The following is a 15,947-nucleotide window of genomic DNA, read 5'->3' on the forward strand; positions in this document are numbered from 1 at the left end:
CACATGCTGAATAAATACACTTTTGAGAGCTCTTTTGAAGAGATGTTGCCTAATTAATCCTGCAGGGGGTATAATATGTATATTTTTGAAATCCAGTTTTAGCATCATGCAATTAGCTTTTATGGCCTAAGGATTCTGATTTAAGACATTCTTTAGTTACTAATGGTAATCTGTTTTAATTAGAAATGCAAATGTATTTTAGATCCAAATGTGTCTGAGTGGTACAATGTAAAATGATGATTCACAGCGAATACCATTGAAGTGCCTCAAGTCTGGTATTCTTTGTACCTTCTGTAGTTTGAACCCTGAGGATCAGCACAATATTCAAGCGTCACTCTCAGCTGAAGCATGTGGAGGCTGAATAGATGTCTTTAGGAAATGGAATAAGTATTAATCAACAGGGATCCTTTCTAGGATGGCAGAAGGAAAATCATAGCTTTAGGCAAGAGGGAGGTGAATGCTTTGAATGTTAGTGGTAACTTCAACTCCACAGTAGCAGAGCATAGCTCCTGCCAGGGCACAGGTGCTGAGCAGACAGCAGCATCTTGGTTGACTTTGTCTTAGTGTCAGAGAAATTACTCAGGCTCAAAGATCCTAGGCTGCTCATAGGTGGGGGGGAGGGCTGTAGCTGCTCAGGGCTGTGTTGCTGTAAAATTTGATCTGGCAGTGTGTCTAAGACAAGCCTCTACAGCAAGGCAAGCTCCAGACAAATATCTAAAGGCTGATACTTGCTGAATATTCACTGCAGTCACTTGTCCTGGAGATTACTAAACTATCAGGCAGGTGGATGTCTGTGATCAGACATCTTACATTGCAGTAACAGGTCACCTATATTTGACAAAGTCTTTCTACAAGTCAGAACCTCTGCTACTAGACTAATCCTTGTGTTGTGTTCAAATAAGTGTTTCTTTTGCCTGATTTCTTTGAAAGATGGGGCCAAAAGAAAGCAACTGCTCAGCAGTAGTGAAGATGGCTTTTGTGATGATTATAGTTTATTAGACATGTTGCTGGGTAGAGCAGTTTTACAGCTATTTGTGATGAGAGTCTGTGATGCAAATGGGAATGAAGCAGTACAGTTTATGCAGTACACCTCTGCACATCTCTGTTAAGCTGGATGCAGAATTGTTTTCCATGAGGAGGTTGCTGGTAAAGAGCAATGGTGTAAGGCACCACAAAAGCTGTGGGAGGTTCTGTGCAGCCCTCCAGAAGTCAAAATCAATGAGTTTCTTAGGACCAGCCTTACTGGGAAGGCTCGTGGGTGGGTAAAGGCACTTGCACAGCTTCAGAGGGCTGAGGCCTCAGCAGGGTGCTGCAGAGAGCTCTCCTGTTCCCATGCAGCAGATGCTCTCTGAGACTTCAAGTTCCTGTCCATCTTTCTTGCTGACGCAGATAGGGTGTAGTAGTGACTTTGTCACCTGCAATTTCATAAACTTGTTGACTGGCATCAGAGGCAAGGTTCCTCACAGATCTTCTCCCTGCCCCAGAGAGCTGTCAAACAAAAAACCAAAGCGTAGATCGCATGAGCCTGTTATATGGGACAGCAAGTGACGTTCTGGTTTTCCTACTTAAGCTGAATGAATGAAAGCTTCCCACAAGTCTAACTGATGGTCTTGAGTGTGCAGTTAAAAGTCTCTGAGCTGCTTAGCCGTTTCCCTGTGCTGTGTTCAAAGAGCAAAGCATCACAAGCACCAGCAGTTCTTATTTGTGTGTTTTATTTCCAAACCGCTGTTTGCATTGACTTCATTCATTACTTCTTTTAATTCATCCCAACCAGTACCTTTGCTGTGAGCTTGTATTTTCCGCTAGTGTTTCTGGAGGACGAGGGTGTGGAGGAAGCTGCTTTGGGCACCAGCCCTGGAGGCTCCGGCTGCAGTGTGTCTGTCGTCAAACACCCCAACCTCGTTGTTCTTGGTGGTTACGTGGTTGGTGTCCACCCTCACCCTGCACCACTTGCAACTTATTCTTATTCCATTCTTTTCTTTTCAGGGGCTGTCAGAGCCTGAATAATTTAAGAGTGAACAAATGAGAGACGTTCATGGAGGACTCTGTTCTTACCTAGGCACAATTTGACAAGCATGTAGATTGCCTTGGGTTTCCACTGCACCTACCACAACTTTACTAAGTGAAAAGCCCCCTTTCCTAAACATCTGTGTCACTCTTGCTTAGTAAAGTTATTCAAGATCAGCGCCTTTGGAATTGGTTGGTAAATGGACAAAGACTTTCTCTTTGCCCGGAGCTCCTCACAGCCTCCAAGTACCAAAGAGAACTCCACAGCACTAGAAAGCAAGAGACAGCTGCTGAATGTTGGAAGCTACTGCATTTGGCAAAAGAAGCTGACGCTAAGATGCACACAGTTGTGTTTGTTTGTTCTGCTTGTTTTCTGTGCTTTCTGAGCCCTGTGTGTGCCTGGAAAGTTTAATGACCAATCCCTTCTTTCTCAACATGCAGTTTTTCTTCCTATCCCAAAAAGCTTTTGGTTCTGTTCTTGCTTTTTTTTCCAATTCCAATTTTGTCATCGATATTCTTCTGTTGTTTCCATGAAGAATTGTTTGGGTACATAGCCACACTTTCATTTGAGGTAGGGAGACCTAAATACGACATTCAAATGTCATTGTCCTCCCTCCTCTCCCCCAGTTCAGCAGAGTGGTCCACCTTGTCACAGAGATTGCTGTCTTCGAGTGTAAGGCAGAGTTGACCTTAGCAGTGATGTCATTTAACTGAGAAATTACTTCGGAATTCTTACAGTAGTTCAGTTTGGAAGCTGCTGAATGAAGCTGACCCTTGACACTTCACAAAAGAATAAGGCTTGTGTTGTACTAACAGCTGCTTGGAAACCATGTGTAATAAAGTTTGTTTTTGTGCCCAGCATCCAGGATAAAAGATGGTATTTGCCAACTCTGGTACCCTTACGCTCCCAGCAGAGCAAAACTGCTTAGATCAAAGTTAAAAAGTCTGCTTCTATGTGGGTGTCTAAGCATTTCACAGTTCCTTATGCTAAAAGTAACAGTGTACTTGCAAAGGCCAGCAAATGCTGCTCTTCTTGTTCAGCTTCAAACATGACATTTATCCCCTCATCATCCCATATAGCTTTACATAAAGGTTCAGGGTTAAAACTTTTTTTACGGAACATGCATAGGTCTCCTATCAAAATATATCAAGGGAGATTTTTGCTCTGTGTTTGGGGCTTTGTTATTTTTGCTGCTAGCTACACTTATTCTGGAAAATTCAGGGTGGGGAATTATTTTTGTCACAGGACGAGGACAGTGTAAATACAAAATGTAAAGTAGAACTTAGAGAAGTGCTTCAACAACTTGTTTGACTAAATTGAAATAAATGTTGATTTGTTCAAAAAAAAAAAAAAAAAAGCATGCCCTTTCTGGATCTTGTTAGTCTTGACTTTTTATTTCCTTCCTTTGCTAAAGCGAAATGCGTGCCCCTGGCTCCAGAGATCTGCTCTCCCAGCTGTGAGGCACTACGGGAAGGCTGCTCCAACGCGCTCTCCCAGCAGATGTGTTGGACTTGCTATTGCTGTGCTCTGGGCCTGTCCAGGACATGTGCTGGGCACAAACTTGAGGCAAGAGAATGGGTGAATAAAAGCAGGTGTGTACGGATAGTGCATCTGGCTCCAAACTCTCCTGTGTGGAGCAAATTTCTGAGCTTTTCCACAGCCTGTCACTCTGTAAAAACCTATTCTAAAAAGCTGTCACTTCAAGGTTCCCTTGAAGGTACATTATTGCCCTGCCTTGAGTTGTATCTCATAGTATTCTGGGATAGGAGCTGGCTAGGAGCATCTCACTTACCAACATGTTGGTGGGTTCACTGTGGATGTTTATTCTCTTATTATTCTTGTCATGAATTCACAGCAGCCTGTGTGAGGGGTCAGATGGGACTCTGAGGCAGGATGGACTGATAAATGGAGACAAAAAGGCTCAAACCTCCAACCAGAGAGATTGTAGATACCCATCACTGTTGTAAGCTGTTATATGGAAACATATTTCTGAGTGGGACACTCAGAGAGGAGGACTGCAAATGTTTCAGCTGCTCTTCAAGTGCTTGGTGCCATGGGGTTGAGTTGCGTGCTTTCCTGGGGTCTCTTCAGAGGCACAAAGACATGTTCTGCCTTCATGTGCAGTAGCTCCTCAGTTAAATGCTGATCTGTAGGAAACAAGACCCTGCCCTATATTCACCTGAGGACTCATCCTGCTCTTTTCCCCATGCCCTCCCTGTCAGTCACCTCTGATGAAAGCCTAGATCCACATGAAGCAGCAGATACAATAGAGAATTCCTGCAGCTGTTCCTCTCACTAGGCACTCTTGGAGAGTACTGAAGTCATGTTTTATTTCAGCAGGCTCTCTCTGTGCATCCTCCTTGTTCTGTTTCTCTCCCTGGAGATCCAGCTCACTCATTCAGCACGCTCTCAGGATTTCAGTAACTTTTCTTGCAAGGTCTCTTGGGACCACGCGCCTCTGTGCTGTTCCTCCAGGCTTTTGGTTTTATCTCACTCTTTGAAACTTTCCCAGAACTGCAGTGACTTTTCTCTGACCTCCAGGAACTGGAGCTCTTGAGCCCTAACACTCTGACTGGCACAACCAAGACCTGGAGACTACTTTGGGATGTCAGCTTTCCCAGCACATGCTGGATGGAAGCTGCATCTGAGCAACACCAGCTAAAAATAAAAGCTATTCAACTGAAGCTAATGGCAGGTTGCCATCAGTTATTGCTCATTAAAGTGGATTGTCAGATGCTTAACTTCAGCTAATCATTCCCTGCTGCGAGATCGGCCTGGTATGAAGCGTACTCAAATGTGGGAAGGGGATTCACAATAACTAAATTTAGCTAAGGGTATAATTTCCTCCGACTCCCTCTGTAGTTAATGGAAAGAGAGAGGCTCCCACAGGGTGTGAGCCCCACTCTGCATCACCCTTGGGCAGAAGTGTGCGCAGCTCCTTGGCTGCCAAGAGCAGGAGGTGAGCTACTGCGTGACACAAAAATGAGCGGCTCCGAGTGATGGTGTTTACCCACCCCAGCTGGGTGAGTGCTTGTTTTCCTCAGCTTAGGTTTCAACCTGCAAGTAATCATCAAAAAGTTGAATATGAAAGCCAGCAGATAGGTGACCATTTCCCAGAGGAAAAACCCATATACAAAATCGCCCAGCAGCATCCCCTGCTTTGCGGTGTGGCTAAAAGGAATTCTGCAGATCATTTGTTATCTCAAAGTAGCTCTTCTTTCATATTTCCAAGAAATACCAGCTATTCAATAATGAAACAGTGTGTTCTGAATGTTGTGTGATTAATTTAGATTCTGGTCCTTTTTTTCCCCTGTTCTTTTTGGAACTTAGTCATGTTTGCGTGTTTGGCAGTGAAACAGAAAGTCAAATTTTGAGTTTTTATATTACAGTCAGTGATCAGAAAGTTTGTCCGGTACATCTGCTACTTTGTCTATTGGACTAGAAACTTTTTTATAAAATATTTACCTTCAGACCATTATTCTTGAGTTTGGACATAAGTCATTTTATCCATATATATAAATGGAGTTGTGATAATCCTGCCAGATTGATTTGTACCTTTTGATGGTATTTCCAGCTTGAAGCTTCAAACGATACTCCCAAGACACAAACAGAAAATTCAGTTGAACCTTCTCAATTTGCTCATTTCCAGGAGATTATGGAGTTAGGGAGGGCATTTGAATCTCCAAACAAAATTTGCATTTAGATTTCAATGGCGTAGTTTGAATGTGCCCTTACCCTCTGGTGTGAAACTGGCTCCTATTTGCTCTCATCTCATTTTTAGCTCAAGCTGAAACACGGGGCAGGTCTGCAGTTGGACACGTGTAGAGCAGCTGAGCAGAGCTGGGAGCCGATGGGGAGCTTTGGAAGTCTCCAGGGCACGTTTTGCAATTCCATTGCGAAAGTTTAATGTACTTCTAATCTAAAGGGCTTTCCAAGCCAGTTGTCCTCTGTCTTTGTCTGACATGGGCACTGAAAATTTCCTTATGTTCCGTTACACTCTTCACTAGAGCCTCTTTCAGAGGAGACAGTTTATCTGTTAACATAAGAAGTTGTCAGATTCGTGATTTGCATTGTTAAAACCTAGTTTTTTCACCTGAGGAATAGCTGTAAAGCGACTTTGTATTGTCCAAATGTTGTTGCTTCCCAAACTTTTCCAAATCCATGCCAGGTTTTACAGGCAGAACAGGCTCTAACGCTATAACTGGGATTGGTACTGTCATCTGCCTAAGCCTCGAAGTTTTGTAACCCTGACTCGTGCCAATAAAAATGTTTCACTGAGCATGTTTTGGACATTAATACAAAAGCACAGAAGAGACCAAAGAAGCAGTCTTCATACCTCATTCTGCCATCTTTGCATCTGTCAATAGAGCTTTAGCCCTGAATCCCTCGAGCAGACCCAAGGTGGCTCTCAAAGCAGCATTTTCCAAGGGAGAGTATAAAACTTCAAGAAGCTGAGAGCTGTGAACTGGAACCTACAGCCTATATGATGGACATGCTCTTGGAAAGGGCAGGAGAGGGTGCATTTTGGTGGTTTAGATGATTCTTGTTTGTTTAGTGTGAAATTCTAACATAGGGGCTTTGAGCATAGGGTAGGTCTAGATGATTCCGGCTTTCCAAGATTTTTGGTATGGAGATTCCTGTTCTTTAGGAAACTTACTCAAATAAAGACTGAGTGAGTCTTTCACCCATGTCTGATTAAATTCTGTCTTTGTCAGAAGTATTATTTTACAAGAATCACTAAATGTGGAAAACGGTCTCTGCTGAGCACAGCAGAGCTGATTTATGTGCTCATTGGTCAGATTGTCATTATTGGCTTTCATTCACAAGTGAAAAAAAAAATTACTGATTTAAATGCACATGCTAGGAGGATTACAGAGTTCCCATTCTGACTCATTTTCTTTGACTTAAGTGGAAAAATCCTTTTCTCTCAGTCTGTTTTTCTGGAATGAGAATGGAACCATAGATAAACGAGAAGAGGATTCACCTCACCTAAAGCAAGATTGTGCCCTGCTCTAGTCACGTGTCTTTATAGCTACATTCTGTATTATCTTCTGGTTATGGACACATATTTCTTTCTTATCGTATATGATCTGTGATTATTATGTACCAAAAAGAGAAGCCTGATGTTTTCTTTGGAGTTGCTCTGAGAGGCCTTTCCCTTTCCCTGTTAAAGATTCGAGTTCCTGCAAAGGAGTTTGGTGCTGCATGACTCTGATCAGACAGACCTCCTCTCCCATGTGTGCTCTGGGGAACAGGGAAGTAAAAATAAAATGCCTTGTATTTATGTTCCGCTAGTAATTCCCGATGACTCAAATGGGAATACAACTATGCGTTAAAACCAGGTCTGTGAGGTTTTCATTTTTCCTTTCACCCAAGTGAAAGTTGCACCAAGAACTGCAACCTTCCATTTTTCAAATACAAGAGCTATGCTTTTATAAATGTCTGTTCATTTGAGCAACAACAACAAACATTTCATTTCTCCAGCAGTGCAAAAGCACTGAATGTTAAAGCTCTTTGGTCTGGCTGAGTATCTGTCACAGTCCTCTTGCCAGAAGTTTCTTGGAGGTTTGCTTAGGAGTGTTTTGGAAACCATCATTTCTTCTGTCTGAATGAATGGCCAGGAAATCAATCTAGCCACACGAGTCTGCTGACCTCCCTACACCCGTTTTGCTTCACCAGATACCTTTTTTTAGAAACGTGTGTCCTGGAACACTGGTGGGAGGACAACTGCTCATGGCAGACTTGCTGCAGTGTGAGGACAACCACTGCTTCGCTGGTCACAGCAGCTGCCTGAATTGCCACGTGATGAGCTGCTGCATCTTTTCCAAAAGCTCTCTGGCTTTTCTTAAGCAAGCTATGTTTCCAAACAGCTCTACTAATGCAGTTTGCAAAGCACATATGTGCTAGTGCTTTGCAGGAAGAGCATGGTCCTCCTCTTCCGCTCGATCCACCTGGTGTCTGGATCTCAGGCCAGTATCCAGTGTCATGATTGATGTGTTTATAGCTGTATGTGCTGCAGAAGCAGCAGAGCTCACACAAGCTCAGCTCAGGAGGTTGTCTAAAAGGCCTTTCCTGACAGATTTTTTTGTGTTTCATCTTTCTGTCTCTTATTTCATGAGCTCTGCTCTTCCTGGTGCTCCAGTCCTGCCTCTGCAACCATGTCGATCTGACCTGCTTTGTGTGCAGAAAAAATCATTCTCAGCAGGGCTGGCAAAACAGCAAATATGGCTTGCTCACAAACGTGTCCAAATTTGCAGTTCCTTCAAAAAAGAAAAGGAAAAAAGATTATGAATATTGTGTGTGGACTCTCGGTGCGGCTTTTTCATAGTGCATGTGTGGTGGTAGTGGTAACTGGAATGATGAGATTGGGAATACTTTGTACCCCCACCTCGAAGGACTCTAATGATGGCTGGGGAGTAGGGAGATTCATACCAGTCCTTCTCTCCCACCTCCCTGTCTGTCCTTCTACCCCAGGGAGCCTACATTACCGTGGAAAGGGAAGATAAGGCCATGTTTCCAATCTTGGGCTGCATGGGCCAACCAAAGCCCAGGCTCTGTCCCAAATGCCTGGCAGTGCTCAACCGTGGCAGTTCAGCAGACAAGGAGAAAGAAGGGGACTTTGTATCTGCCAGGGCTGCACACAGCATGGCACGACCGACCAATGTTTAGTAACCCCTTGGTAAACAGCCTTTTTCATCACCAAAGGCATGACCTTGAGCAGGAAAATACAGAGCCTTGTTCAAGTGGGATTATTGCACGGTGTAACACGCCTCCCTCTGGAAACCTGTGGGTTGGCTGGTGGCTCCTGGGGGCTGATATTTGGACTGCAGAGTTTTCCTGGCTCTGGATTTAACTTTGGACAAAATTCTCGCAAGCAGGGAGGGTGAGCTGTGGGCCAGCTTGGGACTGGGGCTGTTTCTGCCTACCTGTTGCCTTCCTGGGAATGATAGGGGACAACTGACTGTTAGTTCCCTGGGCTGGCTGGGCAGAGGGCCGTGGCAGGACAGGTGCTGTGTGTCTGTCCATGCCCTGGCTGTGGGTGTGCTGCCTGGGGAAAGGAGAGGGAGGCAGCAAGGCTGGGGCAGGGCTCTGCTCCTAAAACCAGGGCTGTTCTGTGGTGGAAAGGGAGGTCCCTGCCTCTTCCATCATGGACCTCAGGGTTCCTTTATCTGGATGTGCCTTGAGCCTGCTGGGCTGATGTAGGATCACATGTCTCAGTAATAAAACCTTGGGGTGGATGGGGTTGTCCCAGGCTCCATTAGCCTCCTGTCAACTCCCTTCCGTTACCAAAAGTTATATTGGCAAAGTGCTGTCAACTGCAGATAGGGGTTTGGACTGTGTTACTTACAAGCTATCGTAAAAACCTCTCTGTACGTTAATCAATTGAGATAGGATGAGATCAGCTTGTCCAGTTCTCCTCAACCTTCCACCAAGCCCAGTCCTCAGCAAAGGCAGTGAGTCTGTGATACGGCTGCTTGCTCCAAATCATCCCTGGGAGTGGCAACCTCACAGAGTGATCACTTCCAGCATTTCTCCTCCTGTGACTGCAGCCCAGATCCCTTTGCACCAGTAATGGCCAAAGTTAATCCTCCTACAGCAGCAGTGGTAGCATGGGCACCTGAGGGCACTGCTCTTGGCAAAGCCCCTTGGCAAGGAGCCCTCAAGCTTCCTCCACTGCCTGCAGGGCGTTCAGTGCTGCCAGGGGGTGAGGGCACTTGGAAAGTCAAAATCACCATCGTGAAACCCTGAATTTTGCTGATGCAAGGTGCACTGATAAACTGGCCGAGCATCTGAGCATCACGTGGAGCCTGGGAGGGGGAACTATCCAAAGCCTATTGAGTGGAAGATAAGCTGGCCCCTGATAAACATTATCTTGCACTAGTTGATTTAACACCACTTCGTGTACATGAAATAACATCAACAGGAGCTGGTTAAACCCAGGCCTTTCTGAGATAAGCCTGCTACTTTGCCCCTACAGAGGAATGTCAGTAAGTCACCTGGGATCAGTCCTCTTCCCAGCCTCTCTCTCGCTTACTCCTCCAGTTGTCAAAAGACAGATGATTTGGATTTTCTTCCTGTCTGGAAAATGAACTTTGACTTTCTCTAGCTTGTTAAAATTATTCCTGTATGTTCTAAAAATCTTAACTCTTGACCTCAGGTATGTAATAAATTATTGGTTCGACTTCTGACTGAGGCTATGTATGGTTATAAAATTTTCTGACTCCCACAGTCTGCGTTATACAAGCTGGCAGACAAGGCAGGCTGCAGTCTCTGCTCTGTGCACAGCCAGCTGGGAGCAGCAGCTCTGCTCAGAGCGGGTACAAGTTCTACATGCTGGTAGCAGGAAGTGGCTTCTAAAACAACACAGGTAATGATTCTCTGGGAGAGTAGCTCTCCCTCAGCATTTGTACAACCCAGCATCTCTGATGATATTTAATGCTGATCTGAGAATATCTCAGTGCACCAGGCTATGTTCATGTGTTGTAACTTAGGTTTTTGGTGTCTGCTGGGGCAGATAAAATATTCAGAGATAGCAATCTAAAAATGTTTAATACGATCAGCTGACTGCTTTCTGATGTACAACCTGACTTGTATTTTATAGGCATGTGACAATGTCTGAATTTTGTAAAAAAACCCTTCATCTTAAACTGTGTGGGATTAAACATCACAGTCCCTCATTGCTCCTGGGGAGGGAGTTGCCTTGCCATGGTTTCAAAAAGTTGAAAACAGGGCACTTGTTCCTAAAGGGCAATTGAGAAATCTTTGAGCAACTTGTTTGTTTTGGTTTTAAAGCCTTACTGACATTGGCACATCTCTGGTCTGTTGCATTTGGGGGGAGTAAGGGAGGTTGCACCCACTTCCAAGGTGCTAGTCTGAACATGTGTATTGATGACTGCAGTTGAAAGCAGTTCAGCAGAATTTCCTGCTAATTGAACTATTTGTTAATTTAAGCCTGTCTTCTATCTCTTTACTGAGAGTTTCCTTTGATTTGAATTTTTTTTGTAATTGTTCATTCCAGTTTTTTAGTTCTAGGGAATGTGTGACTTCTTCTGACAGGGTGCTTTCAGGGGCAGAGGAGTTAATTTTAAGGTGCTTCAAAAGTTAGTAAGTAGTCTAACTAACAGTCATGGAATTGGGGTCTGAAAACAGCTGAGAAACAATTATGGAATCGGAACCTGACAATGTGTTGGTGGTTGTCAGGTCTCATGTAGCAATCTGCTTTTTGTGCTTATTTTCTTCCTGGCAATTCACAATGAAATGGTGGGAAGAAGCTGAGAAATTCAGCACTTAGCATGAAAGTCAGGCTTTCATACAAAACTGGATAACTTTGCTGTCTGTGATCTTTCATAAAGACAGATAGTGTGGTAGGAAATGAGGGAAGTGTGTAAGACTGTAGGAAACGCCTGTCACAGGGCATATTCCACTCTCTGGTGTGCAATAAAGTTTACACAAGGTCCATAGGTCACAAAGCCTTTCATTGAGGCAGCTTGTATTTTCATGCTTAGTGCTACCCAGCGCTTGACGTGCACCAGGGAGTGAGAGGAGGTGCTGGTATGAGCTCTCACCTGCATCGCTTTCTTCCAGACGCATATTCAGTCTCTGTCAATGACAACGGGGGCAAGTCTGATTCAGTGGCCAACTTACAACCTCAGCCATCCCTCAACTCCATCCAGAGCTCTCCTGGCCCAAAGCGCTCGACCAACACCCTGAAGAAATGGTTGACTAGTCCTGTGCGCCGGCTGAACAGCGGGAAGACCGAGAGCAACATCAAGAAACAAAAGAAGGTGCGAGATGGCCGGAAGAGCTTTGACCTTGGCTCGCCAAAGACTGGAGATGAAACCACTCCTCAAGGAGACAGCGCAGATGAGGTGTGTGTTGGTGTTTGTTGCGGGGAACACCGTGTCTCCAGTAGTCTCTTCTGGGGTGTGTGAGTCATGCCTGACTAAACGCAGTTCCCTCAGGGTCTGGAGGCAACAGCGAATCGTATGTAAAATTGCATTGTTTAAAGCTATGTTGCAACCAGCTTTGTCATTCAAAAAGCAATGGAATATATAGGGAACAGCATTTCAGAGTATGAAAATATTATTGTCCTTTGACTAGATTTTTAAATAGCCTATTAGAAAGCTGCCAAAGATAAAAGTGACGTTCTTCTTGAGCAGCAGAGGTTCGTATCAGCTTTATCCTACCATACCAGTGTAATTCCTTATTGAAAGAAAATACTCAAATAGTCATGTTTTTGTTCAATCTGCTATGATGTTGTACCTGCAGTTTTTCTGCAGGAATGTTCTTCAGCAGAGTGGTGCTTTCCTGATAAAGTGAATGAGGAATTAAAAGCCAAAAGTGCAAAAGATACTAACTGAACACAAATAGAGGAACACATTTTAAAAACGTTTTGAATGAAAAACATTCTATTCTATCAGCACACAGCTGTAACTGCCTTAGCTGCTTGGCTGACCTATAAATTGTATTTCTGTAAGCTTTAGAATGCACCAGGATTAACCGGCAAAACCTTAAGTCTTTATTGCTTCTCTCCCATTACCTGCAATTCTCTCCATCCAAAGCAATATTGAGCCTGGTGGTAGGGCTTAGATATCTAAAAAGATAAGAGAAACCCATCCCTGCTTCTAATTATATCTAACTTTTCTTCAGAAGAGCAAGAAGGGTTGGGGAGAAGATGAACCAGATGAAGAGTCTCACACACCTCTTCCTCCTCCTATGAAGATTTTTGACAATGATCCAACCCAAGATGAGATGGTAAGGCCTCCCTAATATGTAATTTTTCTGTTTAAGTGCATTTCTTGCATAGCTATATCACAGTGGTTTCATAGTGGTCTTCTAGTATCCAGAACTAGCCTAGACTTGTGGTTATAAAAGATTCCTGCAAGCAAATCATAATCTAATACCTTTTTCCAACGGGATTTACAAACAGCACTGGATAAGCAATTTAGTCTTGGCATCCCATTTCATGACAGGTTGATTGTGCACCTGTGCTGTGTGTGGTCAGAAACTCCATTCAGGCTAATAGTGCTGTTGGTGTCTGGCTGTAGCACTAGGAATGGTTATTTGGTGGCACCATGCTGGTGGTGGTAGTTGTCTGATGTTCGGTAGAGTCTCTTGAGCAATGTCAGAATTTGCCATGGTAAGTGTCACAGTGGCTTTCAAAGCCCTCCAATTGGTCTCGGGGTGAGAATCTGTGAATGTGGCTGTCACAGTGGTTTGCATTGACAGTCAGTGCAGGTCCTGTCTGCTCATGTCCTCCCCCACCCTTTCCTGGTGCTGTCGTTCTCCCTTGTAGAAAACTATCCTCCTGTTTAGCAGTTTCCTGCTTTCCTGCTGACATCTGTTTTTAGCACTGCCACTTCTGTATCACTATCCTCTGATTGTAATTGCTGCAGGCAACGAAGCAAGGATAGGGGAGATTAATAAATTGTCAGACAAAAAAACAACCCAGAATGTTCTTGGGGAAGGTTCAGGCAGGAGTTTGGAAATACAGAGAGAGAAGGATGTAAATATTTTTGGGACTCAAGGAGCAGAGTGATGGAGTAAAGGATTTGGGGCCTTTCTGCTAATCTGTCAGGAAATGTTATGACACTGTGGTGGCAGCAAGACCAGAAGGAAGCAGCTGGAGTTGTGGACTCTTGCCCTTTGAGTGCTGTGTGTGCTGCTGGCTGTCTGGAGAGGGGCAGAGGCGAAAGGTCAGTGAAGCAGAGCTGTGGTGGATCCATGCCCAGCACAATAGCTGTTGCTCCTGGCTTGATCCCCATGGAGTTTAGCTAAATGTTTGGGGGCTAGCTTGCTTTTTGTTTGGGGGGGGGGTATGTGGTTGTTTTATTTTGTTTTTCTTTAAAGACAAACAAAACTAATTTAGGTCAGGTCACTGGTTTTGGTGTCCAACATGCCATATGACTTCAGTATTTCTTAAACACATTTCTGATAGCGTAAATGTTGTGGAACTAAACTGTTTTCTGCTTCATCTAAAAACTAAAGCTCACAAACGTGGGTCCCAAATTCCCTGGCACAGGACACTGTATTAGCAATGTTCAAGCCATGCTGGAGCTGAAAGCTCTCTGATGGTGTTAATTTGAGCACAACTTCTTGCTCATGTGCTGCCTCTGTGCTTACAGGCACAGGCTTAGGATGGACCAGCAGCAACAGCAGCATGGGACAGTAGCTGTGGTGGGGGGAGATGTCTGCATGGTGTGGGAGGTGACACGTTTCCCTGAGCCCATCTGCTAGGCAGCAGTAATCGTTCCTCACTGCTCCTGGAGGCTCTTAAAAAGACAAATTGCAAGATCTCTTCATATTAGAAATTCATAATTTGCTCCCTGGGAAATAGAAATATTGTATTTTGATGTGCCCCACACAAACTAGACTCTTGTCAATCCCAGGAGTTTTATTTAACCCTGAAAACCTTGTCATCAGCGAATGTTTCCTTGTTCCCTTCAAAATCCTGCAGTTATTTACTTTTCAAAAACATTGAGCAATTTCAGTTAAAATAAGTGAGAGCAACAGCTTTTTACTGCCTCCAAAAATTGGATGACTCCTGCTAGGATGGTTATGGTTGGCAGTTATTGTCGATGTATTTGTCCAGTATCTCTTCAAAGTCCTTATTTTCAGTCTTTTTTTTTTTTCTTAGACATGTCTGTCTGCATTGCAGGTGAAGCAGGCTGTCTGAGCTTTCACATTTGTATGAGATTCCTGCATTACCAGCCTAATTCCTCAATTACCAGCCTGATTACCTGTAGTTTTTGTTGTTGTTGAAATTAGAACTGCTGATTAGATGTATTATTTGTGAAAGACAAGACGATGACTGGCAGGCAGTTCATGTTCCTGTTCTATCACAAGGCTTCTGGTTAGGATTATAATCTCCTTTGCCTTCTTTTTCTTCTCCTGGGGCTGTGTCACTCAACAGGAGCAACCTTCCCAAAGGGCTGCAGAAAGAGGTGGCCAGCTGCCTAATTCCTGCCATCACATTTCCACGTCTCATTCCCCAGCATTATTTAATCTCAGATGCGTGTTTGCTGACACCGGCACTGTGATTTCGCTGGAGTAGATGCTCTCCAGAAGACTTTTATTAAGCAGCTGAGAGATGAATAAACTTTTTAATGCAAAATTTATAAAATTTAGCCATGCTTTAGTCTGTGTCAGCCTGATGAAAGCAGGTTATAAAAGGGCTTATAGTTTTAGTCGTAGCTTGCATTGCCTTCAGAAGAAATGTACATACAGGTGAGCTAATAAATCCCAATTCCCATAGCTATTGAGTGTGTTTGGATGTTCAAAGTGAGGTTTCCCAGGACAAAGACCAAGAGGTGATATGCCCTTATAGAGCAAAAACCTTAAACTAAAACTGAGTATTTCACACAGAGCCGTAGGGGTGCTTGGGATAACACTGAAGAGGTCTTGGTGTTTCTGGAGATCTGTAAGTGGAGACATCTAAAGACATGACATGATGTCAGACACCTAAAATTGAATACCTGTGACCAGCCCACAGGCATAGAGAGACAAGACTGTGCCTGGTACTCAGGATAGATGAGACATGTAGGGGTGTTTTCTCTCCACTGGTTGCAGAGAGCGGAGAGAAGAGTTACATGTTTTAGGTGGCTGAAGTTGCATGAAGGGGAGGTGTCATCCAAGTTCATTTGGAGTTGCAATTGATCTGTGGGGAAGGGAGACAGAATTGTTCCTCCCTCCCCTACTGCCTGTAATTCTATGTGTGCCTTGTGCTTAACTGCACTTATTAAATATGTATGTATGGAGGAGGGGGTAATTTCTTACATCTGCAGTAAGATGATCAATTTTCTGGAGTCTGTAAGACCATAGATGTCCTCTGAAGAAGGAACCAGCAGACTTTAGGAGTATTGTAACCTGTTTGTAAATGAACTTCAGTTCTTTCATGCTGTTCCCTGGTTCCCAGTTTTGGAAATGTGCAGCCAGAAGT

General features: G+C 44.0%; 1 protein-coding gene across 13 annotated transcripts in view; it reads left to right on the plus strand.

The window, feature by feature from the left end:
- KALRN (kalirin RhoGEF kinase) overlaps positions 1–15,947 on the plus strand; it is a 502,548-nt gene that overhangs the window by 431,275 nt on the left and 55,326 nt on the right. For 10 of the 13 annotated variants that reach the window (XR_007632104.1, XM_050340466.1, XM_050340467.1 and 7 more), the window contains 2 exons: positions 11,594–11,877; positions 12,659–12,763. Coding sequence is in view for 12 of the 13 variants with exons in the window: in XM_050340466.1 (XP_050196423.1) it covers positions 11,594–11,877; positions 12,659–12,763 (389 nt within the window). In the remaining variant the exon portion in view is untranslated. Of the gene's footprint in view, positions 1–1,986; positions 2,866–11,593; positions 11,878–12,658; positions 12,764–15,947 lie in introns of those variants that run through there. The other 3 variants (XM_050340463.1, XM_050340468.1, XM_050340474.1) reach the window with 2 other exon arrangements.

Source organism: Myiozetetes cayanensis, unplaced genomic scaffold, assembly GCF_022539395.1.
Source record: "Myiozetetes cayanensis isolate MyiCay16 unplaced genomic scaffold, myiCay2020 scf9, whole genome shotgun sequence".
Classification (NCBI taxonomy): domain Eukaryota; kingdom Metazoa; phylum Chordata; class Aves; order Passeriformes; family Tyrannidae; genus Myiozetetes; species Myiozetetes cayanensis.